This window comes from Cydia pomonella, chromosome 1 (genome assembly GCF_033807575.1).
Source record: "Cydia pomonella isolate Wapato2018A chromosome 1, ilCydPomo1, whole genome shotgun sequence".
Lineage (NCBI taxonomy): Eukaryota > Metazoa > Arthropoda > Insecta > Lepidoptera > Tortricidae > Cydia > Cydia pomonella.
The window spans coordinates 46,061,797-46,076,001 of NC_084703.1; the positions used below are offsets into that span (position 1 = coordinate 46,061,797).

A 14,205-nucleotide genomic window follows, 5' to 3' on the forward strand; every position below is an offset into this window, starting at 1 on the left:
CTTGGTTTTTAGGATAAGTTTTCGGCTGTTTCTCTCTTTCATTTGACTGGAAAGGCTCGAAGCCTGAAGCCTGTAGTTTAAAGACTCTTATCGAAACCAGAACTACATATATAAGTACGAGTAAACACTCTAGATCACTCTCCGTTCCCCCCCAACTAGCAAAACAGTTCTATAAGAATTGATTTACTCAGCCTGTAATCGTATAACAGCCGAGTTACAGTTGCTCACAATAAAGTATTTTTCTCACTAAGTTTTACTTTATTACGTGTACTAACAGACGGTAAAAAGTTATGTACACATTGATGGTAAAATCGTCATGGACAACATCAGTAAAAAATAATTAAGTAACTGTTTTTTCCTTAATCTTGTTGTTGAATCGCTTACCTAAGTACCTATTAGTTGAATAAAAACATTTCCTTTACTCTTACACATTTAAAATGCTGAGTAAAAGCAGTTTGGCAGCTTTTACGTAGCATATTTGCCGAGTAAAGGCAGTGTGGCTGCATTTATAGAACAAATAATCGAATTAAGGCGCTATTGTTACTATTAAAACACTAGAAGTGTTTTAATCCACTTTTACTCAAATCTTACAGCATCGATTTGCTTCTTATACAGCGCTTACTCTAGTTTTATAACACTCTAGTCTGTATAAAGTACGCCTTTTCGCGTCGAGTAAACGTTTACCGGACTTTTATTCGCCTGTTGTAAAATTGTATATTACATCAAAAAGCGAAAATAAAAACGTGCTCTCGATTTTTATAGCACATTAATTTTCTAGTTGGGCCCATTCCCCTCAAACACACAGTCCCAAGCACACTCCATGTTACATGATCCCCCAGTACCTGTCGCTCCCTGCTGACCTGCGAGTAGAGCTGCGCGGGGCGCGGCGGGCGCGCGGGCGGCGGCAGGTGCGCTTGACGCGCGGGCAGAGGTAGCGCTACGGGCGATACCGTGCGGACGGACTCTTGGCGTTCATGCTCTTCTAGCATCATGGTTTGCCTGGTGGGATAAGTTGGGTTAGAAAGTCGTTTCACAAAGGTTAGAATTATTCAACTAAGGTCATATATGATGTGATAAGAGTCAGACTTGTAAAGGAACTTTAATGAATTCTGCTTGACGAGCAGGCAATGGTAGGGTGATCATGGATTGCCTGATAGTGAAGAATTAGATTAGATAGCCACCATAACATTCATAATTGAGTAGGTTGTGTATACTTTGCTTTGAATCTATAATGGGCACTCAAAAGACTGGCAGCATTTCTGACTAACGCTGGGTATATAAAACAGTGGTTTGCAAGATTTAAGCAGCAGCTGTATTGAATTCACATATATTTGTGGCGTCAAATTTGAGAAAAAATGAATCAGCTAAATAGAAAAATGACACTTATATAGAGAACAGTTTTAAGATAAATATTTAATATAATAATAAAAAAATAAACTGATAAATATCAATATTACTCACGCCTCGATCACGAAACGTACCAGGCGTGCATGACCGGCATTTGAACGCCGCGCCTATAGTGTACGGAGCGTCATCGTGAGCCTAGTCGGAATGCGCGAAAGTTGATATTGGGTTGTAGCGTGCGTGACGATCAGCGTCAGCGTTGAGCGTAGAGTGCAGAAGAGGTACTAACCTGACGCTGCCACCGTCGGTTTCTGTAGGCGTCAGGGTCGAGGGTGGAGACGGCGGTGCAGGAGGCCGCTGCACGCGCACGCGCACGTCGAACGCCGGCGCTGCGTGCAAGCGCCCGTTAGATGTTGTCGTTTCGTGTGTTTCGCCGTAACCTGGTTAGTTGGTTAGGTTGTTACAATTATTACGAGTTTTGAACAAAATGGTGCTTTATCCCGTATTAAATATAGGAAAATTACTTCCAAAGTGTCAAGCGCGATAGTACAGTCATCCTAGAACGCGTGACAGCTTGGAGGATTTAACAACTGGAGTCGGCTTACCCCTCTGTCTAAAACCTCGGCCAATGTACGGTATTGTATGGACTGACGTTTATCTGACATGGCTATTTGTACGTAACGTACAAATAGTCATACATTTGACGTGCCCCTCCCCCACAAAAATCGGCAGACTGTTTTGTACAGAAAATTACAGACGAGGCGTGTCCAGTTGTTAATTCCTCCAAGCGTGACAATGTCGAAGAAATTGAAAATATCAAGAGTAGGTATTTAATACGCGATTAAATTGCATTTTGAATAATGATAATGTGTAAAAATAGTAAAGTTTAAATAAAGGTAATGTATTAATAAGTAATAATTCACAGATTACCCATGGAGCTATACGTATACGTTACTATGGAGGTAAGTCCACTAGTTTTTGCAAGCATGCGTCACAAGTTACAATTCTAACAATATATTATCTTTTGAGTGTTTGGTTATAGTCGAAATTATCTGAAATCTTAGGGTCTGTTTCACAATGTCCAAGTAAAGTCCTAAATAAGCTATTGCCACTTATTTGACGAATACAGTTATCGTTGGTGTTTCACATTCTTCAAATAAGCTTAACTGGTAGATAAAGTGCTAAGTTTTGTATAATGTTATATCTGGCAATTTATTTGTTAATTAGCTATCCAATACTTTACTCAGACTTTGTGATATAGACCCTTAATATGTCAAACAAAAGGTGTTGTTTCTTTTATGCAGCTTTTATGTTCCTTTTATGCAGCTTTTATGTTTCTTTTTTGCTACTTACCGACTTACGACTGAGCGGGAACAAGCCCTTTTAAAAACAATTTTACCATACTATTTATATGGTTCAAATAATATTTATGTGTAGCATAAAAGATACAATGCCTTTAAGGGATTTAGCCCAAAAACCTAAGACAATTCTTCTACCTATAACTTGGCTGATAGTAGTAATTTATTTTATTTTATTTTATGGTAGTATCATTGTATGTTTAGTTATAAGTGAAATTTCGGTTATAAGAACGGTTTCAATACCTACAACTATCTAATATTGTCCTACAATATTTATTTTGTATGATTAATATACAGGTGGATGATTAATAAATCGTTCTAGTGCCCCGTTAATCTGTAGCCTATTTGCGACATATAGCAATTGGTTTCTCAGAAACTTATCATAGTGAAATTGTTAATTTCACAAGTAGGCTACAAATCAAAAATTTAAAAATGTACAGTCGCCATCTATTGTGAAGGCGTTAGGCGATATATCTGATGGCGACTGTACCTAATGCATTTTACACCACATAAGTAATTAGAAGTTTCTACTTATAAGAAACTAGATGCACTAATAACTAATTAAATTTAATGTTACTAAATACATGATGCGTATAAGAAACATTCAAATAATTTAACATGCATAAAGGATAATTTTATAGGAATCGAACCTATGCACAATGCAGACTCGTGAACTGAAAACAGATGATGATGATGATTTAAAAAAAATGTCTGTATTCATGGCCGAGGCTGATTTTGAACCAGCGTAATCTCTCGGTTCGTGTCAAGTGTCATAAAGCTCAAAGTTTCAATTTTATTTGTGCACGTGATTCTGCCTGTCGTGAATATAATGGGCCAACTAGGTATCACCAAACAATGTTCTAAAACTAAAATCAAATATATATTCTTTTACATGTAGATAACTACTATTTAAATATGTTTTTGTCAAAAAATTCATTTCTGGTACAAGCTTTTATCGCTGACTGTACTTTTCTTTCTATTCGCAAATTAGTTTGCGTTGTTTTATCACAGAGATTCCATAGCCACCTCCTGTCTCCATCATCAGATCAGCTCCATGTCATCATAATATTGCATTGTCATCCGATTTTCACATGTACGCAAAATTTCAGCTCAATGGGAAATCGGAAAGTCGTTCAAATGTAGCTTCTAAGTTTTGACCCACACTAACTAACAGGGCAAATTAAATAAAAGCTTATAAAAACGCAGTTCTAAGATAAACTATTTTCATAAATGGAAGAAATAACTCAGACAAAACCGAAAAGAAAAACGATATTTATTCTGTTGCAGAAAAATATCTGAACACGCCTTTATTGTCACGCTGTTAGAGTGCATGTTCAGATATTTTTGATCGCCCTGATATATCTGATTACGATTTGCGACTGTACAAAACCATAAAACCATATATTTATTATATCATAGTGATAATAACGCTTACCTTCGCTATGGTACTCGTCAATCATGAACGCCTGGTTGGTGTGAGCGTGTTCGGCCTCGCTCGGGGTCTCTGACGGGTAGTCTGAGGGTATCGTGTCCGAGACCACGCTAGCGCTTTCGGCCTCCGCAGCGAGCGGGTAGACGGGGTGGGCGCGGGGGATTTTCACCTCTGCAAAGTAATGATAGTAAGGAATAAATATAGGAATACAAAGGGTAAATTCAGTTTTCCTTCCTTCCAGAGCTCCAACTAACATGCCAAGGAAGAGTACACCTGTTTTAAGATTAGGTTTAAGCTCATTTAATGTCATTAAGAAGAATTAAGGTTTTCAATCACTTTATCCTTTTAGGTATGTTAAAACTTAATTCGATTCTCTTCGGGCGGCGTGCGCCTCCTCAAAGACAGGTAGAAGAAACTCAAACCCAGCACTAGGTTAGGAACAATATGTCACATCATAAGAATGTGTATTACCTTGTATACTTTCTCTGCTAATTATAGATGCGGAGGAATCATCAATCAACCTCCTCGGGGCAGGCAGCGCGCGCCTCCTCAAACACAGGTAAGATACGCCCAAACCCAACAGCAGAAGGGTTAGGAACAGGATGGCGCATATGATCATGAGGATGTGGGTGCCGGCGAGCGGCGCCACGGGTGGCAGCGGGCTTTTCTCGGGGCTGAAAAGATGGAATGGTTGATTAAATGCTCAGAAACAAACTACAAACAAACTAAAAATAAACTACAAACAAACTACAATAAACAGATACAACAACACACCATGAGAAAGTGACGAAGCCCTCCAGTGGCGAAGGGTGGATTCGAACCTGCGTCTTTAGCTAACCGGGCTAACGCCATGAACCCCTAGGCCACCCCACCACTAAACTGCTTTAGTATTACGTCAAAAAAGGAATGAGTGAGGCAGCTTGCTTCGGAACCTCCGAAACACGACACCCTTCGGTCAGAAGTCGGTGCACTCCATGGTCTCCTGCAACGGTCGCGGCTCGCGCACCACAAAAAAGTTGAAGTGCACGTAATGGCGCGACCGAAGCTGGAACACCTTCAGCTTCCAGTTTTTGCCAGGATACATAGATTCGAGGTTGGGAGATCGGCTTGGGGACGATAGGTGGAGGATATCTGCATGATGATTATCCACAATGCTTACTGTCTTTTTTTACCCGACTGCGTCAGAAGGAGGATAATGTTTTTCCAGCGTATGTATGTGTGTCCATTTGTTTGGTAAGCCCTACTGCTCCCTACGGCTGGACGGTTTATGACTATGAGGATATGAGGTGTCGTTGAAATCGTCAGAAATCTGGTAATGACATAGGCTATATACATTTTTAAAAAGGGCGCCCTCAAATGAAAAAATATCTTACCATAGCAAAATAGGTGTCAAATGAAAGCTATTTAAAAGACCATTTCAAAAATATATGTACCTAATACTAAGTTTGTTTTTCCCCCTTCAGCTCATTTTTTAAGCAGTCGGGTTTTTTTGTTTTTATAATAATTTGGGCTTGTTTTAGGACATGATAACCCAAAAGATAACGATAGTTTTTAATTATACAGTTACTAACAAAAGTGATGTGCCATTGTTTTTTTGTGTGCCGGCCCGCCCGATGGCAAGGTTGGTAGGTTGGCTGGGGGACGATCGGCGGTGGGTATCTGCAGACGATAGTTATGACCTCGTCTCCGTCCATCTCCAGACCGAGGTGGAAGCGGACCACAATATCTACTGTCATTTTCTTAGACTAGTATTTTAACGCTAAGGAGCGATGAGTATAGTTCTTAATTCTTCTATTACTGACGTTGTCAGATAGCACTTACTCATTGATACGAGGTTCGGAGATCGGCGGCGGCGGGACGACGGGCGGTGGATATCTGCAGACGATGGTGATGACTTCGTCCCCGTCCATCTCAAGACCGGGGTGGAAGCGGACCACGATATTGTTGGTGAATACGCGGAGAGGATCCTGGAAGTTTAAGAAGTTGTTGAAGCTTTTGGAAATTACTGATTTAAATATACAATTATTGTTAGGTACAGTCAGCGTCAAATACTTTGTAGCAACCAAAGTAGTCAAATAGTTCGGTACACCATATATTTAGTATGGTGTACCGAACTATTTGGCCACTTTGACTGCTACAAAGTATTTGACGCTGACTGTACCAGTAAGAACTATCGCGCATGACGTTTTGTTGATACTTATCTAATGATATAACATTGCATTTCAACAATGATACTATAAAAAATACAGAGCCAAATACTCTTAAGGCCTGAGCATACCGGCTGCGTAGTGTACACGCACACGTCACGTAAGCGCTGTGCCGTCTCTTATACAGGAGTTTACGGTACAACTCGCTGACAGACAGATAAGTGGACAGTAATAGGGTTCCGTTAGTCATCCTTCGAGTACGACATCCTAAAATTCTCTTAATATCTGAGTGTTCAGTAAAACAAGAAAAATATGTAAAAAAGACAAAAAGTTTTCTACCTTAACTAAAATCGCGCGGCATCCAAAAATATCATTTCGCTGTGCTTAAAAGTGGCAATGCCTTTTAACATATGTATGTAAGTATGTAACTTTAATGTAAAAATTTAGTGTACAGTCGCGTTGCATTGAGTACGATGTAACAAAAAATCAGAGCCAATATCTTTTTAGGGTTCCGTAGCCAAATGGCAAAAAACGGAACCCTTATAGATTCGTCATGTCCGTCTGTCTGTCCGATTATTTAACGGTACACATCGCGGGCAGATATGCGGACGGACAGGCTTAGTTAGGGTTTCGTTGTTCACCCTACGGGTATAACCTGTATAATTTAATTTATGTCACGAAACAATTCAATAATAAAAATAAGGATTTTTTTATGATGATCGTTTTCCCTAAAAACAGTTTCGGGGAGAACCATTGCATAATTTTGAAAATTTCGCAACCCAGATTGAAGAACTACAGGTACCTATATATTTTATATAAATAAAATTACATAACCATAATATATTACAGAAAAAAATATTTAGTCCTTTAGTAATTTAAGTGTGTACTTGAATAATTTATACAAACTTATAAAAAAAAACACTTAAAAGGTTCTGAATATTTCTTAAAGTAACATGTTACACAAAAATAGACAAGTACATCAGGATAGAATATGTAAGTAGCTATTGAAGAAATTTTGGCGCTGGAAACTACTAAAGGACTGCTCTAAATACCACAGCGCTGGTCTTCCGTGTAGTCCAGGGTCGGAGGACAGCTTAGAATATTCACAGTTTGTGAGGAATTAATGAAGGAAAGCTGCCAAGATGCCGATCGTTTCCATATCGACTCTTAATATAAGTGCGAGTAATTAGCGTTTCGTTTGCTATGGCGCAACTTCCATCTTAGTTAGGCCCCTGTTCAACTGGTAAATGTTCAACTTGTACTAACCTGTCTGGTTCCACATCCCTTCAGAGGCAGCTCGAGCTTATACGAAGTCGCGCCCTTGCCAACCACCTGGCAAGCCGAGTGACGGTCGAAATCCGCATACGCGATACCGTAAAATTTCTCGTTGAATTTGAGCTCGATCTGGAATAAAACGAACGAATGACAATAGTACTAGTGTTCGCTGTGTGTCATATCTATAGGGCCGTCCTAGCGGATTTGGGACGTATTTACAAGGAGGAGTTTTGGCCGAATGGTGTCAAGTTCCGGCTCCCAGACACTGCGGGGTTACGTAATGCGTCGCAACCATAATGTTACTTGTAGTGTTTAGTTCTCAAATATGTATATTTTTATATGTATACTAGTATTAAGGTATTTATCTATGGGCCACTAGTTGCCTGAAATCTTTATTTTCATTTCATTTCTTTTACCCTTCGTCTACGCAGAACGGACATCTCCGGCCAAAAGCAGCCATATACATTTGTCAAGGTTTTGTGAAAAAGGCACCCCTCTATCTACCCCGGCCGGAGATCTCCGTCGAGTATGTTGTGTCCCGCGTTTGTTACGTACGTACATTTTAACCCCAGTCGAAAAGCAGTTTTATTAAAATCAAAATATAGCTGGTTTTCGACTACGAATTTACTCCGGTCAATGTACGAGATTCCTGGTAAGCGTGTTTTCTTTACCAATTAGTTGTTGTTGTCTATAGTTCTTTTTTTTTAGCATTAGAAAGAAGGTAAGCGATCTTGACGTGTCTTTTTATAAAATAATATAAAAACACTTAAAAAAAAGTCATAATGATAACAAATATGTAACAGTTATAAATCATATACGGTTATTTACATTATTTTCGGTCCAAGTATTTATAACCCTTTATATGGCAATTATCTCAAAAAATACCACCTATAACATCATCTTTAGTATTTTTTTTCTTGTACAGATTTTTTAGTACTATAGTTGGCGATGAGGCTAGAATTGAAGATTTGTTTCAGTCTTGCCCGTTAAAGGGTAAAACTAATTTTTTAAACGCGGTTTTCTATAATTTTCAATAAAGAGACACGTTAAGATTGTTTACCTTTTTTCTAATGCCAATTAAACGAAAGTTGTTCCTTACATTATTTTCTTTCTGTGTCTTGAGAGAAAGAAAAATTACGTTACTTACATTTTGACTAAATTCACTTTGGATACTATTACTATAGATACGGTCATTTTCCATTTATACCTATTACCTACAGTAAATCCCTAAAAATCGCAGTTGCATAGAAATGCCACCTACCTAATTTCAATACAAAAGTTACGAAACGTCAAACCGTTAGATCGCATCTACTAAAACTTACATCTCAGGAAATTAACAACATAGTGTAAATGAAGCTTTGTGTCGACAACGGAAAAAAAGAACCTACTCTACCATTTGTCTCAGGCGATGGTAAAAACGTTGCGCTGTGCTTTTCTAATAGAAAATAAGAGCTTCTTACAAAACGTCTCAGTTAAAAAGTATAGATCGTGCCATTCACGGAGACGCGTGTCTTGACTCGTCAATCCCGACCAGAAATATATGATCATTGTCAAGAGGGCGCTGTCATTCTCATGTATAGAGTGACAGTTCAGTTTAGTATGAAAAATTTAGTTCCAATGAAATTCCGCAATATGGCGCGTGATCATATACTACTGGTCAGGCTTTAATTAAATTCAATTCAAATTATTTATTTCGGACTACATGCCCATAGATAAAACACAAAAATAATAACAATGTCATGTTCTAAAAGATGAGATTCGTCAAATCTGCACGTCATCGTGGACGATAGGAACTATAGACCTAATATAGGTCTGCTTAAGCCAACTATTAGTGGTAACTTGTATTTCTTTGCGGATTGATCGGATACTCCACTGAACACTGTCTAGGATCGTAATATGATAAGATTCATATAAGGAGCGTGCATGAACTGTAGGAGGCAGCACATGAGCCGTCACATATTTGGCGCGAGGCGTAAATGTGACGTTTATTGTTCCGATGTAGCCCACAAGATGGCAGAACCTACTATGCACAAGAAAACACGTGACGTGTAAATGTACATGTTTATTGTTCCGATTCAGGCCACAAGATGGCAGACCCTCCAACGCGCACGGTCCCTATACTAGCCGTGTCTTATCCAACCTATTGGCAGAATCATGAACACCTTGATGGAGTCATAACACGAAATGTTTATTGATTACTATTGAGAATAGAGAAACACAAAATGTAAACTTATTTGTCTTAGTTATAGTCATAAAAATAACAAAGATATAGCTTCCGCACCAGCGAGAAACACGATTTTTATCGCCCGTATTGAATGATGACGTCGTACGGGGTTCAAAAATCCCCGTAACGCAGTAAACGTGTTAATTCAACCGCACTACTTCTTAAAAGGACCCGTAGGTTCAAGAAATGGATGTGCATGCTCGAGGCCGCAGATATCATATGTGTGAATTTTTAGTTGCTGTAAGTTTAAAAAAAAAACCCGAGTCCCTCATAAATAAAATTGCGCATTTTAGAAGCGATTTTCATAGTTTTTGCTTTTGTGCATAAATTAACAATTTTTTTAAGTGCGCTTTAGACCTATACATATGTATTTGTGTTTTTTTTTTCTATCAAGCAAAGGTCATAAAATCAGAATTGGTAGCTATGAAATCACTAAGATTGTAATTAATTTTTTTTTCAAAAACTGCGCTCTTATATTACGGCACCTTAAGATTTCTATACATATGTGGGTCAAAATTTTTTCGTTCTTGTTTCTGACCACTCTGTCACGCTCCTATTTTTGTCTTTTATCAAATCAATAAAAAAGTTGAGTGCTATAGCATTCCTAGCTGTAGATTATACTTCTCATTTTAAACTAAATTTCACCCCATACAAAACCCCGACACATTGATTGCGTACAAAAAACAAAACAACGAAAACCTTCGCTAGTCCCTTTTAGTAAGAACCACATACACAAATAGTCAAGGCCCCTTCATGACGACCAAATGACCACTAATCAGTTATGCAACGCGTTAAACCGAACCACAAACAGACGGGCATCCGCCGACCGTTAGATGGGCCGTTAATCTTTGACGGGCGATTATTACAGCGATAGGGTTTTGTTTTACTTTGGTTTTTTTTTCGGCGATCGAGTTTATTCGGATAGTTAGAGTAAAGCCTGAATGGATGCTTGAGTTGGGCGTGCAGGGCGGGGCGTGCGGGGTGGATATTAAACAAATGCAAACGTATAGGAGCGTCCTTAGTGCACGCTGCTCAAAGAGTTGTGAGCCCGACGCCACGCTGCACGCCCCGCCGAACGCTCCACTTCAAGCGTCCACTCAGGCCTTAGACATAGACTAGCCAAAGTTTGATTGTGACATTCCTCTATCGTCTATTACTGATAGGTAGCCCAACGGTAAGAACGCGCGACTTTCAATCCGGTTGAAGGTTCAAACCCCGGCTCGTATAAATGATTTTTTCGGAACATATGTAAAGTGACTGACCAGTAATATATGATCACGCACCGTATTGCAGTATTTCATTGGAACTAAATTTTGAACAGTACATGAGAATAACAGCGCCCTCTTGACAATAATCATTTATTTCTAGTCATGCTTTACGACACATCATTTGATATTTACCAGTCGCTTTTCAATGAAGGAATACATCGTGAGGAAACCGGACTACCTAATTCCAGTAAGGCCATTCCCCCCTGGATTAGAAGGTCAGCTGGTAGTCGCTGTTATTAAAACTAGTGCCTACGCCAATTCTTGGAGTTAGTTGTCAAGCAGACCTCAGGCTCTCATCAGCCGTGGCAAAAAGTCGGGACAACGCAAGGGAGACGATGACCTATTTATTTTCTACATTATGAGAAATGATAATTTTATTATACCTGCATGGAACCAGCAGCACAGTTCAGAGCCGCTTTCGTCCGGTTCAAGAAGATGACGGGGCTCAGATCATCCAGCTTTGTGACCTGAAACAGATTATCACATTACATTTTAGGTTCTTTACCTAATGATAAGTGACAACATGCAATGGTGTAGCGTACGCCAATCGTGCGCGACGCATCATTGTGAACCTTGTCGTAATGCGCTAAGGTTTATTTATTTGTTTATTAGGATCACCAACAGAAGATACAATTCACATACTATAAGGAGCGGGCTAAGGTTGATATTGCATTCCTAGCTGTAGATATGTAGAGGGTTGGGGGGGGGGGGGGAGTTGGCTAAGGTTGATATTGGGATGTAGCCGCGCGAGTCAGTTGACGTCTTTGGCGCCCAAAGGGCAAAAAGCAGCTGTCTGGCCGCTAGAGATTAGCAAAAATGTTTATATTTATATAAACGACCTCCCAAAAATAAAAAATCAAACTTGTGTACTATTTGCTGACGATATTTTCGTGCTTACATGATTTGTAATTGACCAACACCTTTACGGAAATCTCAAAACATATTGACAAAAATTTGTCACTGGACGAACGACCATAACTTAGAAATATTTTTTTCAAAGACTAAGTTAATGCAATTTAAGCCCTACCAAAAAAAATTATAATGCTCTAAACGATCCTACCTACCTACCTTCATTGCTGCGCCCATCAAGGTTTCATGTGTCATTTGTGTACCTACCTATACTTTCAAGTAATTGTAATACCTGTAATGTGCATGTGAAATGCAATAAATAAATACAATACAAACAGCGAGCGCACGAACTTTTCTCTCGGATAAATGAATATTGTACCTCTTAAAATTTTAAAACCCGACAAAATTCTAAGCACTGTACCCCTAGTGTAACTAAATTCCATTTCCAAACGTGACGTACGCGTTTGCGTTTAGTCTCATTTTGTATTGGATTTCGAAAGAGCGCGCCAAGCGGGACGTTTTGGAAACTCAAAATCCTATACAAAATGAGACTTAACGCAAACGCGTTCGTCACGTTATGATGTCGATCAAAGTTACACTAGGGGTACTGATTTAAACTTTCCCAGTTTTCAAACGTCCCATTTTATCGCTTGCCATAAGGACGAGGTTTGCTTGTAAGTATATTTAGGTATATGAATATCCTAACAAGGCGTCCTTATGGCAAGCGACAAAGAGGGACGTTTTGCCGGCCGCGGTCACAATAATGTGTGTTCTTTCCTGTTTTACGTTTCTCTTTGTACAATAAAGTGTTTTACTACTACTACGTCTAAAATATAATTATTTACTTTTAAAATTCTCCAATTAAGTAACAATAGGGAGTATTACTGCAATGTTCTGCCGCCAGAGTGCAGCACTAGCACCTATCGTGGACCATATAGTAACTTATAGGGAGCGTGCATGAACTGTAGGAGGCAGCACAGGAGCCGTCAGATTTTTGGCGCGAGGCGTAAATTTGATGTTTATTGTTCTGATGCAGCCCACAAGATAGCAGAACCGACTATGCACAAGAAATCACGTGACGTGTAAATGTACATATTTATTGTTCCGATTCAGGCCACAAGATGGCAGACCCTCCAACGCGCACGGTCCCTCTCAGATAATAAGTAAAATACCTATAACATTGATGCATCAAGGAGGTTTGTTCACAAAGGGCCTACCGGGAAACGCGAAAATAGAAATTCAGTTATCTGCCTCTTTATCGCTCGAATATGCAAGAGTGACAGAGTGGTTAGATAACGAAATATCGATTTTCTTGTTTGGCGGTCAACCCTCAGCTTGTGATGGATTGTGGTAGTGGCGCCCCTTACGCAGTGTTTCGCGTAATATTCCCTTTATACAGATTTAACAGCAACATAACTAAGTAATCATTAGTAACCTTTATCATGTTTAAATATTGCGTACATTTAGTTCTTATTGGTACGTAAATATGAAAGTATTTTCACCCTATCATTACACTACTATGTATTCCGTGGAACGCACACGCATAATTTTATATTTAGCTGCGCGAGCGGCGCATAAATCTAAAACACTAATTATTCCTCTGGGCTATGTCGGTCTGTGTCCATGATATAACGATACGTCATTGCCGTGTAAATATTTGAATTGTGTCGGACAATAGGGAATAATACTGCAATGTTCTGCCGCCAGAGGCAGCACTCGCACAAATCGAGAAGAAACAGACAGACAGACAGACAGACGGACATGGCGAAACTATAAGGGTTCCTAGTTGACTACGGAACCCTAAAAAGTAACATATTGTTATTAACTATGCCTCAAATAGTTTTTTTACAAGTTTTCGCAGATTATTTGTTACGTATGGTGCATCAAGGCGATTCGTTTATAGTCTATGCTAGTGGCGCCCCCTACGAGAGTTTCACGTAATATTCCCTGTTTCATTGGTTTAGTTTCAAAGATATCATAAACTACCTACATTTTAACCGAGCCATCACCACCATATTGTAAAGCAAATTCTTATTACCGTAAAATGGGGTGAGTAGGGATTACGAGGGCAGTTGGGTTATGAATGGGGTGAGGAGGGATGACAGAGGGTTGAGTTGGTTTTTACAAGCTACTGCTACGTTAATTATATATTCGAATAACAATCAAGCTATTATAATGTTCATAATCTCAAAGTGTTCATAAACTCACGACCGGAACATTTATATTGTACAAAAATCAGTTTCGCATGTTAAAACAAAGTTTAATTGAGGTTTAAATGTCAATTTTGTCCCTAGTCACCCCATTTTAC

The 14,205-nt window shown here is 39.1% G+C and overlaps 1 protein-coding gene across 8 annotated transcripts in view; it reads right to left on the reverse strand.

The window, feature by feature from the left end:
- LOC133525056 (titin) overlaps positions 1-14,205 on the reverse strand; it is a 117,438-nt gene that overhangs the window by 15,138 nt on the left and 88,095 nt on the right. For 4 of the 8 annotated variants that reach the window (XM_061861288.1, XM_061861281.1, XM_061861329.1 and 1 more), the window contains 7 exons: positions 11,432-11,515; positions 7,548-7,685; positions 5,956-6,101; positions 4,606-4,808; positions 4,138-4,305; positions 1,634-1,784; positions 843-999 (listed from right to left, as the gene is read on the reverse strand). In XM_061861288.1, the coding sequence (XP_061717272.1) occupies positions 843-999; positions 1,634-1,784; positions 4,138-4,305; positions 4,606-4,808; positions 5,956-6,101; positions 7,548-7,685; positions 11,432-11,515 (1,047 nt within the window). Of the gene's footprint in view, positions 1-842; positions 1,000-1,633; positions 1,785-3,352; positions 3,377-4,137; positions 4,306-4,605; positions 4,809-5,955; positions 6,102-7,547; positions 7,686-11,431; positions 11,516-14,205 lie in introns of all 8 variants that reach the window. The other 4 variants (XM_061861304.1, XM_061861337.1, XM_061861312.1 and 1 more) reach the window with 3 other exon arrangements.